Here is a 21,769-nt window from a genome sequence, read left to right on the forward strand (position 1 = left end):
TTTATGTACTTTAGTAAATGATTCCATTTCCTAAAATTTTTAAACATTTGAAGTATTATATTGTTATACAAAGCTAATTGGTTACTTTCCATTTTTCATTATAATATTCTTGCAATTAAATACATACTGCAAAAATATTTTATAACATAAAAATACCACACCCATGCTATATACTGTCCACTAAGAAGGTTTAAGCCTTAGTCCACCGCTCTGGCCTTGTGTAGATTTGTAGAGTTCACATACCTTTGAAATTCTCATCATCAAAGATCATCAAATCAAAGAGAACTCTTTAAAAAAATGATAAATCATCATCAAGCTATCATCAATCATCAAGCTATCTACAATGAGGACATGGAACGGAACATACAATTTGTGTTAAGAAAGAACCGTCATGAACCTTTCCCAGGCTGTTATTAAGTAAATGTTATACTTAATTATATTGTCATCATAATTGTAGATAATTATATGAATGTCCAAAAAAGCATTTTTTTAGATAGTATGTTTGGACAAAACATACATGGGATTTTCAATCTTTTAATCACACAAAGCACCTCCTTAAGCAATAATGGTCAAGACTCACACTGTGTTGCAGTTTTCAATACATATTTTAAAATCTGACCATCTAGTTGGGTGACTATGCGTAAACAACAATGGACAATTATTGTATAATTTTATTTTCATCAAGCCCAGAAAATAATATGTAAAATGAAACAATTCATACATTCTTTATTAAACTTAGAAACATAGAAATAGTTTACTTATACAAATATAAATAAACAATATATCCATAACTTTGAAAAGCCAGAGGTGTTTGCCTTGGTTTTTCAATCTGCAGACCTTTGTCTTGGCAGTCCGTTCCATACCCAACTAAGATATGACATTTTAAAACATACTTGAAAATGTTTTTAATTAGACCCCACTTTACTGACCCAAATCTTACACTTTCCAAGTTAGTAATAAGAAAATGTCTTGTTTTGCACATCTTACAAAGAAAAACAAAACAGAATTTGAATTAGACACTTAATTGTCTACCCAAAATATAAGAACTTATTGAGAATTCTTGACAATGTGTTATACTTCCTTGTTTATTTGCATGCTTTACAGTTTTTAATAAACTTCCTTATAAATGGTAAAGGAATATATTGCCAGTTATTTTTCTTCTTGGAATCGAATGAATAATTATCATTACTAATGTCATTTTTTTAAACCACCATTTAAATTGAACCATATTCAGGAAAGGAAAGAAGCAAATCTTAACAAATAGCACCTACTTTTTAAATATATAATGATTTTGTTCATAATTTACATAAATTACAATAGAGATAAATGAAAAATGTGCAGATATGAAAAAACTTGTACCTTCTTTTTTTTAAAAAAAAATAAATGTCATATAAACAATATGTTTTATACTATATCTGAAGTTGTTCTTCATAGGTATCACCGGCCTTTACAATGGTATATCAGCTTCTCTCCTCCGTCAACTGACATATTCTACAGCCAGGTTTGGCATTTATGAAATGGCTAAACAATCCCTTGCTCCTAAAGATGTGAGTATTAGTAAAAAAACAGCAACTTAAAGGCATTTTAATTATGCATTTGTAGTCCAAAACAATGGTTTTTGACTTCACTATAAATTTTCTTATTCAGGATCTTATGTCATTGATCTGGAATTATAAAAAAGGAGATGCCCTTGTATCCAAAAGCTGTAAATCATAGCTAATAATATAGGCGTTTCTAGTATCTTTAGTTATATTCTTCCTCTATATCTTTACTTTATTATTTTCTTGTGGAATGCCATATATATACATGGTTTATGTAATTTATTATTGTAAGGATGTTACAAAAGCAAGCTGAAAGATCAAAAGTTAGAAAAATAATGTTTACCCCTTGTACTTTCTATTTGTCATTCCAATTGATTTTTCCATATTCCAGGGCAGCCCAGTACCATTCTTTATGTCAGCATTTCTGGCTGGGCTTGGAGGCTTCGCTGGAGGATTTGTTGGGAATCCAGCCGATCTTGTTAATGTTAGGATGCAAAATGATGTAAAACTACCTCCAGAGCAAAGAAGAAAGTGAGTATCTATATATATTTAACCAAAAGTATAAAAATTATTTACTATAAGTAATATTGCTTACCTGAACAAAACATCAAGAAGCAACACATGACGACGTAATTTTTACGTTGTATCAAATTAGACATCTGTCTAGATCTCATATATCTATAGGTTTTTGGGCTCTTGTCGAGCCTGCCCGCATATGAAAGTATGGAGGTGTTTTTAAAAATACCTACAGTAATTACCATTTACCCTCCCTCCTGGACATTCAGAGTAAAATATACCTAAAATATATACCACATTATGTCCAATTGGCATATTGCATTCATGTAATAAATTTTATACAATGCACCGTTATTCGCGCAAATTCTATTTGACTCAAAAACAATGAATAATAAATAATATTAGGTGTAAAATATATTTTCCTGTAATGTACTATGTAGCTAATTACGTTTTCCAATACTCTATTTTGAGTCACGTCTGTCGGCGAGGCGAAATTTGCGTCAGTTTCAAGGTACCGTGTGTAAATGTGGCTCACGAATTGTTGGCGTATGAAATACAGAAGTACTTAGTAACATTTGGTGTGCTACCGATCAAACAAACGTATTCGTAGTTGTAAAATAAACGCAACATACAGATCACTCCTGCATCTCTAAAGGGTAGGTAGAGGTTTAACTAATTGCCATGGTCTCCCGATCTTATTTTTAACCCAGAGCAACATATGTATGTCGCTTGTATAGGCAAACACAATTGCCCAGTGTAGGGTATAAATCTTTATTATTTTCAGTTATAAAAATGCGATTCATGGATTATGGAGAGTGGCTGCGGATGAAGGTGTCTTGCGACTTTGGGCTGGTGCATCTATGACATGCAGTCGAGCTGTGCTGATGACCATCGGGCAGTTGTCTTTTTACGATCAGATTAAAGTGATACTCCTTAAAACATCCTACTTTGGAGACAATGTTGTAACCCATGTCACATCCAGTTTATTAGCTGTAAGTATTAAAATTATTATTAACTCCAAATTGGTATATTGGAATTATTTTATATAAAAGTCTTGTTTAATTATGATTCAGATATTGGTTTAAATTAATCAGCACTTGGCTATATTTTTTTTTATTTTAAATATCATACTAGTCGAATTTTCGAGACGGAGCAGTAAAGGCCTCCGTTTTTGCAAGATTTTTCGTTAATACTCCGCCCCTAATGGTTATAGCGTAATGTTATATAGTCTATAGCTTTCCGCAATAAATGGGCCATCCCACACTAAAATATTTTTTAGCACCAGTAGTTTCTAAGATTAGCAAATTCAAACAAACTCTTCAGCGTTATATATTAGTATAGATTAATATTCTATTGTTAAACCTGTGATTATTTATAGATAATCACATAAACCGCAAAATAATCATGGCTTAACTTATCGGACGAAGTAGCAACGCTTTGTTTATAAAGCAAATACTGTAAATTACTGCTCGCCCAAAAGCCGAAAATTTTCGGTATTTATGTACTACAGCGCTATTGACACCGTCATTCAGCATTTAAGCCATTTGGTTCAATTAGCGACATCGATTCCCGACACGCAATGAATTTTGTGAATATGTCCTTAATTATTGTGGTTCGGCTTTACTGAATTTAATGTGTTCTTTGTGCTGAGTAGCTCAATTTGGCGAATAAATCCTCCTGCGTACCTAAGTATTCTGGAAAATAAAGCAAGTTTGTTTGCTTAGTATAGCGTGTGTACTTGATTTTTTCTTCGTCACAATTTTAGTGGTCGGAATTTCCGAGTAAAATAATGAATAAAAGTAATTTTAAACACCTTTATTTTTAATGTTAAATTATATAATTTCGTCTAGATCACATAATAACAATGGCTTTTGTTATATTCTAACATCAAGATATACATATACGCAGTTTATGTTTCTTTTTATATGCGCTCCTCAAAGCAGCCCCACTGCACTTGTTGGTATCGTCTACAATCGACAAAATTATGCCGGTCTCTTTGAATATGCAGACTGATGTAGCGAGGGAGTAGGGGGAAGGAGTTACCACATGAAAAAAGGGTTGGCGCATGCCGCAATGTACTTTATAGTTACAGCCGCTACTGAAGTAGAAGGCAGCGCTGGTTTACCCTTAGCGACAAAACCTATGTAATGCTACTGTCATATATAGGTACAAAGGCTGATCTCGAAACGCCCACATATGGCAGCTTTTAACCTTGGCCCTTAGACAAGATGCTTTTCTACAATCAAAAACATAAAAATGTATGGGAGTGAATTATCATAGCAATAAGCCTATTATGGGGATGTCATTCCCATACATTTATATGGTTTCTATAAGCGTTAACGATTGTAGAAAAACATTACGTCCCTGGTATATTTTTTTAAATTAGAAAATAATATGCCTGACGTCACCCTTATGCGATAGATAAAATGTGACATTCGTAATCTATCTATACTTATAATAAATCTGTAGAGAGGTCAATTCTGTACATGAAATATATTTCCAAAATAACTATCAGGGGGTGATTAGGGATCAATACTGATGCCAAAAATGCAATTAGTAAAATTTTTGTCTGTCTGTCTGTATAACCGTTATAGAAACAAAAACTACTCGACGGATTTTAACGAAACTTGGTACATTTATTTTTCATACTCCTGAGCTGGTTATAGTATACTTTTCATCACGCTACAATTAATAGGAGCAGAGCAGTGAAGGGAAATGTTGGGAAAACGGGAGAAGTTACTCCATTTTTTAAGCTTCCGTCGCGTGTGCAAGCTTAATGGTTAAAGCTACACAGAAATCATGTATGACTGAAATGTTCTCCTTAAAATTATATAAAAAATATCCCACGACAGCATATATCTATCTCTTATGGTTGACTCACAATAACACGTGTAAATCCCAATAGCTTAGCAGTTCTAAGCTTTCTCATTATATTTGTCTACTCTTACGTTTATAACACTCTAAGTCATCCCTAATTAAAAAAGTTAACATTATTAAATATTCCATAAAAAGAATCATAGAAATCGGTATAGAAACACCAAAGTTATATATAAAATACGCTAATAATAAGCCATCACGCGTGAATACTAAATCATGCTATATGTTTCCTTCGATTTCACCAGGATCCCATCATCAGACCCTGACCGGACAATCGGACCACCTGCATACCACCATACATTAAAAAAACATCCCGACAAATTGAGCACCTCCTCCATTTTTGAAGTCCGAAATCCACGCGGGCGAAGCTGCGGGCGGAAGCTAGTCGCCAAATAAACGTCAGTATAATATTGTTTCTTACTTCCAGGGTGGCATAGCGACTACGTTGACTCAGCCAGTGGATGTTTTAAAAACGAGGGCCATGAACGCGAAACCAGGCGAGGTGAAGAGTATATTCGCCCTCATCAGAGCCACCGGCAGGGAAGGTCCTCTAGCATTCTTCAAAGGATACATTCCAGCGTTCGCTAGACTTGCGCCTCATACTATTCTTACATTTGTATTTTTGGAACAACTTAGAATGAATTTTGGTGTGATTAAATTTAATTAATTCCCATTTGTTAGATTAAAATAGTTTTTTGTATATATTGCTAATTTGGTGTAACTGATTGCAATTTTCTTTTACTTGCATTTAGTTTTAGCGGTTGAGGATTTGTAAGTTGTTTCTGTTTCCTAGAATGCACATAGGAACTTATAGACTTTGTTACTGTGAACTCTCATAATTCGTGTATGTCGCTTACAACTGCCATGTTTAATGTAACAAGTCGAAAAATTATTTATTGAGATATTTTCCAGCAATAATTTAAGAATTCTCGCATAATTTGTTGTTAGGTTGATTGAACGACGAAGTCACGTTTGGTTATGTATGAATTTGTGTATATATTTGGAAATACACATTTTTAAAAAATAACGATAACATAAATAATAATGATTACATTTGACGAGATTAATTAATTACACAAATGAGAACATTATAGGGTGGTGTTAAGGATATTATTTCTTTTGAAGAATTTTTACTTTTGAGAAATTTACAACTTTACTATTAAATAAGAAGTAACTCTGAAGGCTTTAAGGTATGTATTCCCTGTTGCCTTACTTAATAAAAACAAGTCTTCCTCTACATTATTGGATGCTGTTTGCACAGTATTGTCCTAACCTCTCATTATAAATTGTCCACTTGGAAACTATTTCTCTGAGACGACCCCAGAGTCATGACAATATAATTAATATTTTTAATAATATCTACATGACATACTACATGTTAATTTTATATATATTTCTCTTTTATTTCAAACTTCTTTATTTATTTTTAAAAGTTTCAAATAATATAAAAATATTATCAATCCTCAATTACAAATGACATTAGGGATATATTGATTTACATGGCTGTAAAAAGTATAAATTATTCTGTATATTTATATGTTATGTATATAATACTACATAGGAAGAGACTTTGTTATATGCCGCCCTGTGGCTGTGTTGTTTATTTATTTTCTAGTATTTTTTAACTGTGCCAAAAATGTAATAGCCTAAAACAATTATTTAAAGAAATGTGCTCTTTCTCGATGTGACAACGATATTTGTAACTTATTTATTATATTTACGTCATTGGTTATACATTCCTCAGAAACAAAATACTTTTACGATGTAAGTTTAAAAATACTATTAGAACAGTTTTTAAAATATGTTTTATTGTTGTTTCAATATTTAGTCATTTGTTCCAATAAGTCACTTTTGACTCTAGACTAAAGTATTTTCTAGGTAATTTGTAAAAAATACTTTAAGAATAATACAATTTATAATTTATTCATAACAATGTAACGTTTTTGATATGATATATTCTATTCGACGTCTTAGACGCGGGCACTATTAGATTTATATACAATTTAAACGAATAGTAAAATGTTAAAATAGTTTCTAAGGTTAAACTTTGTAGAACGAAGTGTTTGTAGCGATTGGGTAATCTATAATCATGTTGATACGGGTGGCAACAAGTCGAAAAGTGTAATCATCATGAATGTTTATCTAGAATGTGTAAGTAGAGTGCGACTCATATATAAACTTACTGCAGGATTATGTATATAATTAAGAAAATTTGTTATTTTATTTTTATGAAAATGTTGAGTGCTTGCTGCACTATAAATTGTCGAGATTATTTTTCTAAATCTTGTTTTATTGACTAGTCTCATATGTGGTGCATGTAAAATGCGACATTTTTGAAATCATAACCAAATTCAGTTTGTATTGATATACATACTTCTTTAGCAGTATACCATGTATATATTAGCAACTTCAAGCCTAATTGAATCAAAATCAGGATCGAATGCAGCCAGTCCTCTGAGTAAGTAACAATCTATGGGGCTAGAGGCCTACGTAACATCTTAAAACCTTAGTTTGAAATGTCACGCGTAAGGCAAGTAAATGATTGCCGAACAGATAATGTTATTCACATTCTGCGTCATCTAATAAAATAACTGTACTTATAAAATCATAACTGAGGATGACTGTGTTGACCCGATACTTACTTTACTTTATGCAAATTTTGAAATACAACAGCCTTTAACTGACATAAATATGCAACAATTGATTGACCTATTTTTTGTTTATCATTTAAAAGATGTAAGTCAAGTGTAAGAAATTCAGAAAGATTCATACAAATAAATGAAAGGGGTCTTATAATTATAGAAAAATGGTGTACGCGGAAACGAGATATTGCCTGCCGTCTAAGAAGTAAATGTGGGGTTGACAACTTAGCCTCGTAGGGAGGTTTCGCTAAAAAAATAAGTAAATGGCCCTATTATAAATAAAGCCTTTATGATCATTCAGTTGAAACTATGTATTGATGATTTTTTTTATTCCATTGGCCATTATAATAGGAAACTGATAAATTCCATATCAATTTAAATTTCATACCTCAAACAGTTTTGTAAGGAGCCATGATATACGCACAAACAAAAATGACGTTCCAATAAAATTATTTTTTTTAAAGATCACTGCCCTTGTCTTTATTCCGTGGCCTTTGAGATTGTAGGCGCACCGCGTAGTTCATGCCTAGCGTCCATTCCGCGCACATACCAAAGGAAGTTAATAACTTCCGCGTACACCTCTAATTTGAAATCGATTTTGACTTGATAAATTACTTGGAATGTAGACAAAAGTTTAGTCGGTGATGTAGGATACTGAATTATTAATGTGTTCCAATTGACGCCGAGACCATGTTATATTAGTGTATAGTGGTGTATTTTTTTCAAATTCCAATGTTTAATGTCTATTGTGGTTGTAGATGTAATAAATTCTTGTTACATATAGTGTTTTTTATTTAGATAATGATAATGACTATTAAGATCCATGAAATAGTTTTAATGTTTATTATCTACGCTCGTGTTACACTAAAACACAAAAAAATCAATTTATCATGAAAACATCATATCAACGATTCCGATTTCCGAAGTTATACTTTCCTAAGTATAGGCCATTCAATTTGGACCTAAAGTGACCAACCGTCCCTCTTTCTGCGAGACCGTTCCGTAATGCCAGGCACCGTAGCCAAGATGCTTTTTTACAAAAGTTATTTAACACTAACGATTTATAAGAATGAAATATTTTTGCGATAGATTTATCGCTATATGAATAGTTTTTACTGTTCTTTATTAGCATTAACGATTGTAAAAAGGCATTTTGGGTACGGCGCTCGATATAGTCCCATTTTACAACAATGTTTAAAATAGTCCTGCAAAACGTGTTTGATGATCCCGCTTGTCCCCCGTGTCCTTATTTTTGCAACAAATTCGTGGGTTACAACATGTCTGTAAAAATGGTAGTGACCAAAAAAATAATCTCAAGAAAGGTACACAAAACGTCCCGCATAAATTTTTCAGAAAAATGGTCTCATTTGTGCCATTCTTGCTTTAAAATATGTCCCGCCCTATACACGTCTTATATATCAACGTCACTACGTCAACATTCCTTAATTCCTCAGAGCTTGCGCGCGGACCATAATTATTTTTGGACTTTATGAACAAACCAATACCACATTTGTTGTATTATGTTTATTTGTTTAGTACATAATTCACCATTTAACATCTCACCTTAAAATTTAATATTCGAAATAGTTAACCTTTATTAGTTGAGATTTAAAATTTTATTAATTGGCAAAATGGACATTGACTTAACTTAAAATTATTTTTTTTTACTAAGATCAAAATGGCATATTTTTAATTCCGAAGTGCATTCGAGGTACTTAAACTACCCAGGCAATAGGTATGTTATGTTTTTGCGCGTAACATCGTGCTTTGACCAGACGGCTCCAGGTATATTGTGGCGGGGCCCTGCATCCACGGCTCACCATCCACTTGCATCGCGCAGGACCCTTGTAGTTCAATCTATAAAAAACATCACAACTTAATATTATAATTTCATATATCGTCGCTGTAGGTGGAGAACTAAATAACTCAAAATTTCTAGTTTCGAGATAAACGCGATTAACTGTTTTTTTCGTTATTTTTAAGCATTACTAAAAAAACTTTTAATAATTTTAATGTCACTATTTTTATATATCTTGGGTCTTATTATCTATTATATTATGCATTAACAAAAAAAACTGTGACATGAAGATTAAAAATATAAAAAAATAAAAACTTCTTATTTAATTTTGCCACGACAATGTTTTGTAAGTTTGCTGAAATAAACTAAATAACTCGTATATTTATTTAGTTTTGCCACACTAGATACCATATGGTAAAGTAATTATAAGGTTAAATAATTACAATTATAGAGTTTATTAAAGTGAATACCATTAGGATTTTCAATATCTAAATTAAACAAATCAAGTTGTTTAGTTCTTCTACACACTTGATTAATTTTGTTAAACAATAGACTCGAGGAAGAATTAAACAACTCATTTTATTTAATTTCTTTACTATTGAACAGATTATAAGTAGCAGTTTATTGATTTTATTATTTAATTATTTACTTTTTCTTCAACAAAATATATATTATTCGAATATATTTATTTCTCCACTTTTAACATAAAAACAGCTATAATTTCGAAACGGGATAAGATAATGAAATGCTTGCTAGGCCAAAATATGCGCCATGTTTTGGGCAACACAAAAGTGATGAAAGTCCAAAATGGCCAAAATCCGAGTTATTTAGTTCTCCACCTACAACGACGATATATGCCTGTAACATTGTAGAATTACACTGAAAAGGTTTGAACCACTGACGTATATTCTATAGACCGAACGTCCATGTAAACTATTTGTTCAAAATCTGAAATAAAATGGCAACCAAAATGTCACTGTTATAACCAATTTATTTACTTTAACAACAAATAATTGTACTTATACGGATTACAGTACAGTTAAATCAAACACAATGAGTACGCCGTACGGAATGCTAGATCTAGTACGTAGTACATATATAAAGATGGTTTGAACCAATAACTCACTCCACTAGGACAGTACAAGATGGTGAATCGATATACTCTACTTCCAATGGAAGACTATGTTGCGGCAGGCGAATCTAGCTTGGGTTTCGAAAGAAAAATGTTTAGTTTAGTGACTTAAACCGTTAATTTCAAACATACCTTAAGTCTAGAAGCTTGTGCGAATCGATACGGCTCCGCTAAACCGCACTGAAGCCGCGCAATGTGGAATGATGACGAAATGCCAACTACCTGCAACACAGGTACACTGTACATGAATAAATAGTTTGCTTTGCTTTGTCTATTGTCTCTCAATTTTAACGCAGAATAATGACGTAATTTTGAACACTAGTTAATTTTATATTTATAAAACAATAAACCTTCTCAATTTGAAATGGAAAAACGTGCTTTAATAGAACTTTTCAAATTTAATGGATTCATAAAATTTTCATGATTATAAGTTTGATATCCATCGAAGATCGAGCGAAATCGGCGGAATGCTAAAACTACCCGATTAGTTGCTGCATATTCTTTTCACCTAGATGCATGAGCGTACTCAGGGAAGAGGGTTGCTGACCCTTCCCTTTTTGGATACAATACAGTACCTACATATTTCTTATGTCAGTACTTGTATATGTTGAATTATTACTTTCATTAACAATAAACTATGTAAAATTTGTACTTCGCCCCTCCTAGGTCTAAATTAGATTAGTCTAGTGGTATAAGTCTTTTATGCTCATATTTAGAGACACTAAAAAATGATTAAAATATTATTTTACCTCCAGTCGTCCGTCGTCTATATGTTGTTCTGGGACTTCTCCCTCGTTTCCCATTCCTGAAAAGTTATTGATAGGTACAGCCTCAGAACAAGAACAAGCATAGAAGGAATCTAAATTACCCTCATATACTTATCCTATTTTTTCAAATAGGCCAAAACCGTTGAAAAGAACGAGACAAATATTATGTTACTAAGGTCGGCTTGCGTACACTTTAAAATAATCAAATGGTTACCTTTGGTCATCTTTATGATGCCGAATTAAAAAGCAAATAAAATGTCAAATGTTCCAACTTGCCAATCTCAAAACAATGTCACAAACGCGCCCACACAATTTAGTTACGTTATACTTCAGCGCGTGCTTTTCAAAAGTGGCTACATGTTGTGTAATATTTTTGTTGTTAATTTTAATAAATACACAGTGCTGTTTAAGTAAAATATAACCCTACGAACAAGCAATGGCCTGCGTTATTGTAAAAAAAAAATGGTTTAACATTTAGTTTATTAAATTAAGAAAATGTTAGAAATTTCGGAAGGAATGGAAATCGCTGTAAGTAACAAACAAGAAATCGGCCAGAATTTCGTCTAGGCGAAAGCCAGTACGCCTTCTGTTCTTTTCTGACTTTCTTAGGGATTAAAAGATACCCAAGAGGTGTGATTTGACAGAAGCTACCAAAAATGGGACAGTAAAATTAAAACACAGCGGTATCATTCATGTCACATATGTTTGATAACTTATTTCAATGTTAATAAAACTTTGTCGAAATGCTTAGAGCAAACACGGTGGTGTTTTTTCCAATGCCAATTGGGACGAGCTATGGCAACGATAAATTTTTGCCTCATAGCATCATCTGTGGGGAATCTGCAATGAAACACATTGTATGAAACACACTATGAAAATCAGATAGTTTCCTCGACCCCAGCCTTCGCGCACGGTTTCCAAGTGGCTTTTACCACTACACCACCGTATATTGAAAGTAAAAGGCAATTTATGCAAAATAGTAAACTACAATATACTAAAATCTATGTTATAGACAGAATAAGCAGCACAACACTATTTAACACGACTACGTAAATTGGTAAAAATGAAAAATACTTAATAATGACTGGATCGAATGGCCAACAGCAAATTATAACATGACTACAGCATAATAAAGTATAAGTAATATCAGTTTTTGCACTTATGTACAGGGTTTAAGCAAATATATTAGGTTTTTTGTTTACTCACCGATGGAAGCTGATGATTTCAGTTTCATTTTCTTTACGAGAAGAATGAGATTTACACCCTACAATAACGCAGGCCATTGCTTGTTCGTAGGGTTATATTTTACTAAAACAGCACTGTGTATTTATTAAAATTAACAACAAAAATATTACACAACATGTAGCCACTTTTGAAAAGCACGCGCTGAAGTATAACGTAACTAAATTGTGTGGGCGCGTTTGTGACATTGTTTTGAGATTGGCAAGTTGGAACATTTGACATTTTATTTGCATTTTAATTCGGCATCATAAAGATGACCAAAGGTAACCATTTGATTATTTTAAAGTGTACGCAAGCCGACCTTAGCAACATAATATTTGTCTCGTTCTTTTCAACGGTTTTGGCCTATTTGAAAAAATAGGATAAGTATATGAGGGTAATTTAGATTCCTTCTATGCTTGTTCTTGTTCTGAGGTACAGCCAATATTTTCAAACGACAATGACATTTAACTATCTAAATGTAGAAAATAGTTGGTACAAATAAGCAGGTAAGTGTTATGGTATCTACAACTTGTTGACTTAAAGAAAGATTGAAATTGAGAGAATAAGCTTATTTTGTTTAATTTTTACCCAATATAATATAAAAACATGATATTAATTAACCTAAATTACACGAGTCTTCGTTGTTTATTTTAAATTTATCCCTTGTTATAAGTATTGACATGAATGCGTCAATTCACAATTGAAACTGGCAGTAATACTCTTCAATTCAGATGAATCACTTGACAATAAAAAAAAATAGTGTACTGACGCCAGAGGTCGACGCCGGCGCCCCACGACGCGATGTTGAGCGCCAGTAGCGCGCGTCCAGCGCGCGCCCCACGCCCAGGCACGCGTACGCCACCTCACATGCAACGGCCCCTCGGATCATATGCCTAATGCCAACACTCTCAGGGATCCGCCACTCTTTAGTCTCTTAACTTTCAAACACCTTTTTTTTGTATTTTAACCACAATATACATCTTACATGCAAAGAGATCATGTTAGTGTCATTCTGTTACAAACCGTATAAAATATTTTTTAATTGATCATACGTTATTGTGAATACTAGTTCAGGTAAATCAGATCAAAATGTACTTACATAATTCAAAGTTCGACTGGCGTATCTATAAAGGAACTGTGTCCTGGCGTGGTGGAAGTCCAGCGCGACTTGTGCGTCGACACCGATGCTCGCGTAATTGTACGCGTAGAGCACACAGTCGGCGCGCAGCCGGCCGAGCCGAGACCGCTGCGGCTTTATTGTTATTTTCCATCTGAAATATAATTACAAGTCAATTTATTGACTTACATTCTTATTTCTTGTGTATTAAAAAAAAATAAATGTAATATAATAAAATGGAAATAAATGATTTTCCTGTTGTGTGCAGTTAAAATTTACCTTGGTTAATCACGTTCCATGAGGAGATTCCACAAAAAAAATAGCTATACAATAAATAATTTAAGCGCCACTGAATTATTATAAAAGATATTCTTATAGTCTAAGATCCCGTTGCAGAATTAGTGCGCTCATCGAGTATATGTTAAAAACTACATTCTTACACATATTTATGCTTAGAAGAATATATATCTACTAGGTTGCCTATTAAAACTTGGCCGCAAATATTTTTAATTAAATTATTGTTAATCGATTTTTCGGAAAACATTTCATTCATTTGTTTTCAAATAAAATAGCGTCCACTTCATGACAATACACATAAAGACTCTGAAAAACCACGGTTGCCGTTGCGCACTTGGCCGCACCTCTTCGCAGCCAGGTGTAAGCAGGTATGACTATGATACATTTACTCGTTCATAATGTATATTTATTAGCTATACATCAAATTAAAGCTGAATTTTTCTGATGATCATGATACACGGTTGCCTAATTAAATCTGGCCGCAAATAAGGGTTGCCGACTCTTAAAAATGATAAATATTGAAGGTAGAGTGAAAGAGAGCTAGCGCGTTATATTACCAGTCAGAAAAGGATACCATACATAGCATGTAGTACATAATAAGGTTATATTCCCGTGACACACGTCATGTAGCTGTCATGTTTGCCGGCAAACATTCCGATGCTAAATGGGTTAATATACTTCGAATAAAATTCATGAAGATGAAGGCGTGTTTTCTGTGTGAGAAAAATGCAATGTACTTGACTTTGATGATGCATCATTCAAAAAGTGTTTGCTAATGTTATTATTTCGTCGTAAAAAATATAAATACAATGATATTATATTAACAATTGAATCTACCTGTGACTTTGGATATCATACAGCGTGTCTTAAAAATTACAGTTTTAAAGCATAAAGATACAGAAGAATTCTATATGGTTTCTGGGAGATTCAGCTCAATGCAAGTTGAAAATGTTCTCTGTGATTCCACGAACAAATCTTCCGATAATGACGATGATTATGATATTTCTAGCGATGAAAGTTATGAAAGTGATAGCTTCTATGATAGTGAAAATGAAAGCTCTGATGGTTCAGATTTTTAAATAAAATTTACGGATAGATAAGATACGTTTGTTTAATTTTTGAGTTACTTAAATGCTTCATTTATATGTAATAAGTTATTGAATACTTGAATAAAATATAATATTTACTCAAACAGTACTTGCACAATAAAATTTTATTTTACGTGAGTAACCCTAATTTTATTTTTAATGGATAGTAATTTATTGTGGTAATTTTACATTTATCATTTTGAGAAGACTTTTTGGAGTATTTATTAAGTTGTATCTACTATTGTTTTAACTGGTGGTTGAGAACACGATCATCAGGCGTATGCGCAATGGCTCAAAAGTGTCGTACAGCTAGTACTCGCTATCCTTTTCTGACTGGTGATATTACGCGCTAGCTGTCTTTCACTCTACCTTCAATATTTATCATTTTAAGAGTCGGCAACCCTTATTTGCGGCTAGATTCAATTAGGCAACCGTGTATCATGATCAACAGAAAAAATTCAGCTTTAATTTGATGTATAGCTAATAAATATACATTATGAACGAGTAAATGTATCATAGTCATACCTGCTTACACCTGACTGCGAAGAGGTGCGGCCAAGTGCGCAACGGCAACCGTGGTTTTTCAGAGTCTTTATGTGTATTGTCATGAAGAGGACGCTATTTTATTTGAAAACAAATGAATGAAATGTTTTCCGAAAAATCGATTAACAATAATTTAATTAAAAATATTTGCGGCCAAGTTTTAATAGGCAACCTAGTAGATATATATTCTTCTAAGCATAAATATGTGTAAGAATGTAGTTTTTAACATGTACTCGATGAGTGCACTAATTCTGCAGTGGGATCTCGTACTATTACGCATAATACGAAACATTATAATTTTACTATCCTCAGAGATAAAAACACAAAAATTCGCACTAAATGTTATTATACCAGAATAAAATGTTTACCTATCGAGTAATTGTTGCGAAGCTTGCTTGACGCCAGAAGCGATAGCGTGTGCGTCCAAGTGCGAGGGGCAGCCCGGTCCCCAGCCCAGCACGCGAGATAAATCATTACCGGTGCCCATCGGCAGTATAGCCACCGACGCCTGTTCGACAAGCGTTATTTATTAGTGGAAGCTAGTAGCGAAAACGGTGTAAGTGTACTTAATAAATTAATAATAAATATTATTAATTTATTAAGTACATAAGAATACTTAATAAATTAAATATACTTAATAAATTAATAAATATTATTAATTTATTAAGTATATTTAATGTTTTAAAAAGTACATCCTCATTCTGTTAGCAACACAACTTTCTCAAGGATGGCAAAATACCCACAAGCCAGCGGAAAGACGTCAATGCCAATAATAAGTTCCGGTGAAGCGACGTAGGCCCGAGGCTTTAACAATTGATAACCAAAATAAATTGGTTATAAATTCCGTGCTGGCTCTATAAGTTACATAGATCTACAACGGATACCTATGCCTATGATCACCCATCAACGGAAGTGAGTGCCGATTGCTGATCAACTATTAATAGTAGATCACGTTAAATCAATTCATTTGATCGACATCGCTCTGTGTTAAACGTTAGACTAAGCACATGATCATTTAAAAAGGGATTATCTTCATTAAGCGACTCGTTATTGTGCTGAACTCACTTTAACATTATCAGCAGTTGCCAGGGAATTGAGAACCCAAGCCACGGTTCCGTCTCCGCCACAGACCAGAATGCGACATTTCGGTGGAAGCCATCGCACTACCGTCTCGGGAGTGTTGGTGCTTATATCTACAACCTAAAATATTTTGAATTAAAAACGTTTCTTAAAATTGTTTTTAAGTCGCAGAAATTGAAGCCAAAGTAATTACTGGGCGGTATGAAATTAAACTTCTAAGTTCTCGGGATGAGGTGCGCTGTTCAGTTTCATGCATGATTAGTGGGCTATGGTTTAGCGTGACGAACACAGTGTCAGTCTCTAACTATTAAGATATGTACAAAACATTGAATTGTGCCACTATCAATCTATTCCAGCATTACATTTTACCTGTATAGGATTAAGAAGCCCTCTGAACAGAGAAAGCACTTCATCTCCTCTATTGCTTCCAGATTTGCGATTTGCTAGAAAGTTACAATACACGTAAAATGGTGAATAACTCACTTCCTAAACACAAGCAAGTTTGTCAGGGATAAATCGTTCTACAGCCGGAAACGATATTTCCATATCAGAGATGTTATCACTCATATATAACTCGCATACAACTCACACTAGTCTAAATGTGTATCAAAATTTGACGAAGGCGCATGTTTGCGAAAGGCTGGAAGCTGAGTACGTGCCGTCTATACGTCCAGACGATCTGCGCTGAGCATACTGAACATAAGTATACGCGTACTATTCCAGCTACTGCAAGGCCGCATAATCGCTATAGTAAGACGTACCCTGACGACTGTATCACGCCTGCGGGAAGCCTAATAAGTATATTAGGGTATAGAAAGCTTCAATCTCTAGTCCATTTGGTTTCAACTTACCAATAACTATTAGCGGTTCCCAGTTTTCGTCAGGCAAGGGTTTTATGTTCTTTATAACTTTTTTCTCCATTTGAACGGAGGTAGGAGGAATGATAAAATGTTTATATTTCTGAAAATCACATTCCTACAAAAAGACGAAAACAGTATAATACACGGAATTTAAAACTGTGTTGGTAACTTAGTTGCATTACGTGCATGACAAGACTACCGCTCTGACGTTTTTGGTGCAAATATGGGGTAAGGCACGGGGATGTTGGATTTTTGTAATCAATTTTAGCCCTGAGTCTGTCATTTGTACCGGATGTAACGATAGACACGTTAGAATCACATCATAGAACGAAGGCAGCGCAATGATGACGAATTTGCCACTTTGTCTTGCGACTACAAGTCGACCACGAATCGCGGGGCGCGGGGCTTTGTAAATTATTATTTGGGCAGGCTTCTGTGTGTGCTCGTGAGATATCGTTGTCATCCTTCGTTTCATGGCTACGCGATTCCACCGCCCCAACGTTGCGCCGCAACTGGCCTCATGGTAGCATGACAAAGCGACAAACGGGGCTCCATCGCGCTACCCGTTCCCACTACCTGCCACCGTTGCTCGTAAGCCCATGTCGTGGCCGAGTGGTTAGGGATACATTAAAAGATACCAAAGCTCTGATCCATATTATATAAATTGAGTTTGCATGACTTGTTTCCTTAATCTGTGGCTCTTTAAGATATCAATAAGTTTCCTAAATTATGCTATTAGTTATTACTAACCTCTGATTTTATTTCCTCAAAATCTATTAGAGATTTGATCCTTTGGCACCAACAGCAGAAATATTTTTTTACATTTTCTTCATGCTCTGCGTTATCACCTCTTGCAACACCCACTACAAAGAGTTAAAATATTTTTTATTGATATTAAATTTATGGCACCCTGTTTATTATCTTATGTACAATCAGATAGAATTAGGGCAGAAAATATCTCCTACTTGTATCTATAGAAACCTGCAAACCTGCCCGTGAGTAACGAGACAAGCTTGCTGCTCGCCTGTTGGTAAGCTATACAACCGATATGCTATAGGCTATATATCATCACGCTATACCCAATAGGAGCGGAGCAGTAATGGCTAATCTCAGGAACCACCGATCCAAACTGAAAAATTCTTTTTGCGTTGGATAGCCCTTTGTTCGTGGAGTGCTATAGGCTATATATCATCACGCTATACCCAATAGAAGCGGAGCAGTAATGGCTAATCTCAGGAACTACCAATCCAAACTGAAAAATTCTTTTTGCGTTGGATAGCCCTTTGTTCGTGGAGTGCTATAGGCTATATATCATCACGCTATACCCAATAGGAGCGGAGCAGTAAAGGCTTATCTCAAGAACTACCGATTCGAACTGAAAAATTATTTTTGTGTTGAATAGCCCTTTGTTTGTAGAGTGCTCTAAGTTATATATCATCACGTTATGACCAATAGGAGCGGAGCAGTAATAGCTAATCTCAGGAACTACAAGTTTGAACTGAAAAAATCGTTTTGTGTTGGATAGCCCTTTATTTGTGGAGTGCTATAGGCTATATATCATCACGCTATGACCAATAGGAGCGGTGCAGTAATGAAACATGTTGCAAAAACGGGGACAATTTATTAGTTTTGAGTGCTTCCGTTGCGTGCGCTGCGTAAACGGTTAAAGTTATGCAACAATGAAGTATGACGGGATTGTTCCTCTTAAAAAGTTCTAAAAAATATATTATAAAACAAAGTCCCCGCTGCATCTGTCTGCCTAAACATGTTAAACTCAAAAACTACCCAACGTATTAAGATGAAATTTGGTATGGAGACAGTTTGAGCCCCCTGGAAGAACATAGGCTCCCGGGAAACGACTACTTTTATAACGGAAAACTTTAGCCTGAAGAACTTTATAACGCGGGCGGAGCCGTGGGCAAAAGCTAGTATCAATATAAATTTACTAAAGTTACAATAACATAATTTTTATGAATGAAATAAATATATTCTCAATAATTATTGGCATGCCCCAATTATTTTGTTACATGCCACTGTTACCACACATGGAGTTGGAACACTATCCCTAATATACATAAACATACCATCAGAACTTAAGATAATCACAGATATATTACATAATTGTTGATAATGATGGCAAACACACTACATACCAGTTGTCTTGTCTCTCATTTGTATACCAAATCTGAATGCCAGTGCGACATAAAACAGTTAGCATGTAAAAAATTGTTATGGGGTCTACTTAAAATTCAGTGCATGTGTTTTGCTGCACTGCTCATTTCTTTATCCTCAGAGTCAGCTCCCACACATTTGTAAAATTTCATATACCATTTTGAGTGTGGGACCACATTTTACTGGCCATTTAAAAACATAACATTTTTGTAGGTGTGCAATTGATGTATAATATAATAGTGACGATGACCTGCCACATATTCCCTAATATTACCACATTCTGGCATAAGCCACAATACATGATCAAGATCAAAGAAGTTACATCCAATTCACTATACATCACTGCATATTAACTCAATACATAGCAATAATGAGACAAACCATTAACCCAATGATGAAGAAAGGGTTTATCCATGGGCCATGATACTTGCTTGCATGAATACTTTTTATCAACAATCTTATAGCACTTTTTGCATGCGCTCACTCCACAACATTCACAGAATAATCCAGCCACAGGTAGCATTAGCTCAACACATATAGTACACTGAAACAAGTTTTATAAAACCATTTATCTTTGTTAGCAAACAAAAACTTGTTCAAACTCATATTGTTACTTATTTTATGAATTAAGCATAATCAGGGCAATAAAAAGTAATATTGATGAGTCACATTTTTGCAGACCAAGAACTAAGTTGTTAATGTTACTTTATTGCAGACTGCAAACTATGAAAACTAAGGTATATTCTATATGTAATTATCTAACTTATGTGAGCTAAGCTAAGCTACCTTAGGTCTTGGTTTGCAAACGGTATAAGGGCTAGTAAAAATAAAAGTTAGTTTCAAAAAGTAATGACACTACTTACATAAATGTTATATGGAATTGATTTATTACATTGTATACTTCTCCATGTATGACCACGATCCTTATATTTCGTTTGCATAAAATTATTGTCACCAAAAAGGAGTGAATAAAACGATAAATCAAATAACTCAAAAATAAACTTCCTATTAAAAAGTAGTAATTAAAAAAAACATCATTGAAATTCATCTCACTGTCCATTTTAGAAATAGAAATTATAGTGTTTTGTTATAAGCTTTTATGGTAACACATTCAAAATTTCACCTAAAAATAAACAATTCGTTTGTTTAGTATAATATTTTTTCTATTGTAAGCAAGTTTAAATATTTAATAGTTTTGAATAGTAAACTGATAGTAAATAGTATAATTTTTTATTTGACACTTGACAGTATAATTGACAGAAGACGTCAGTTGTATAGTCGGCAACTGTCCTAGAATGCAAACAGCCAAAATCTTGGCCAAAATACTAATGTACTTTTGGTAGGTAACCATATTATATAATATTATAATTCTCTTTGGTAGGTATTTTTATAAACTAAGATCACCAAGATAGATAAGGAGTGACACATTATCCCTGAAATTTAGCTATCAGTGAGTCGAGTATGAGTGCTATCATTAGTGCATTACGTTTTTGATTCAGATAAACATGGTAAAAGCCATAAATTGTTTTACGTAAAATCGAAAATATTGAAAATAATTAAAATTGGAAAACATAAAAGTGCCCAGTAAGATTTTTTTTAACATAACTACTTAGAGCGATAATAAAATATTAGTTACTCCCATCAGAATTACAGCCTATTATAACATTTATATTTACTCAGTCATTCAAAGTTTTTATATGGAAACAGCAGTAAAAGTTAAATCTTACTTTTACTCAAAGTTTTACTGTCGAGTTGAGATAGCAAACTCCAGTGAGACTGGTCGTTAATCTTATACAGATGTCGCGAAAAGCAGTTATTAAAAATAAATACTTCGTAGTCGTACAATTTCCTCAGAATCATAATGGCTAGATTATTGTCAACTTTCTATCCCAATAATTTAGACCCTTAGGTAATAATGGTTTTTTATCTGAATTTTTAAATAGATGGCGCTGGCATCGTAGTGTTTTAGCTACTTTTGTAGCAGGAAAGGACTTTCACGCGGCCGAAACCGCGAGCGGTTACTTGTGTATTATAAATTTCGAATAGAAAGCTTCTAAAAATACAGTTGGCGCACCAATTAGCTGACTGCTGCGGGCAGTGTTGCCAGAAGGTTAC

At 33.8% G+C, this 21,769-nt stretch overlaps 1 protein-coding gene and 1 pseudogene across 1 annotated transcript; one reads left to right on the plus strand and one right to left on the minus strand.

Annotated features, from left to right (window-relative positions):
• Positions 1–1,394: 1,394 nt before the first annotated feature.
• Positions 1,395–6,686, plus strand: LOC119191301 (mitochondrial dicarboxylate carrier-like; the record flags this gene model as incomplete). Its single annotated transcript, XM_037445208.1, has 4 exons — positions 1,395–1,547; positions 1,933–2,072; positions 2,842–3,049; positions 5,362–6,686. Coding segments are annotated over 4 exons (741 nt in total), but the record flags the coding sequence as incomplete, so codon positions are not given.
• A 2,399-nt stretch (positions 6,687–9,085) lies between these two features.
• LOC119191300 lies at positions 9,086–20,867 on the minus strand (annotated as a pseudogene).
• Positions 20,868–21,769: the final 902 nt, after the last annotated feature.

Source organism: Manduca sexta, unplaced genomic scaffold, assembly GCF_014839805.1.
Source record: "Manduca sexta isolate Smith_Timp_Sample1 unplaced genomic scaffold, JHU_Msex_v1.0 HiC_scaffold_1328, whole genome shotgun sequence".
Lineage (NCBI taxonomy): Eukaryota > Metazoa > Arthropoda > Insecta > Lepidoptera > Sphingidae > Manduca > Manduca sexta.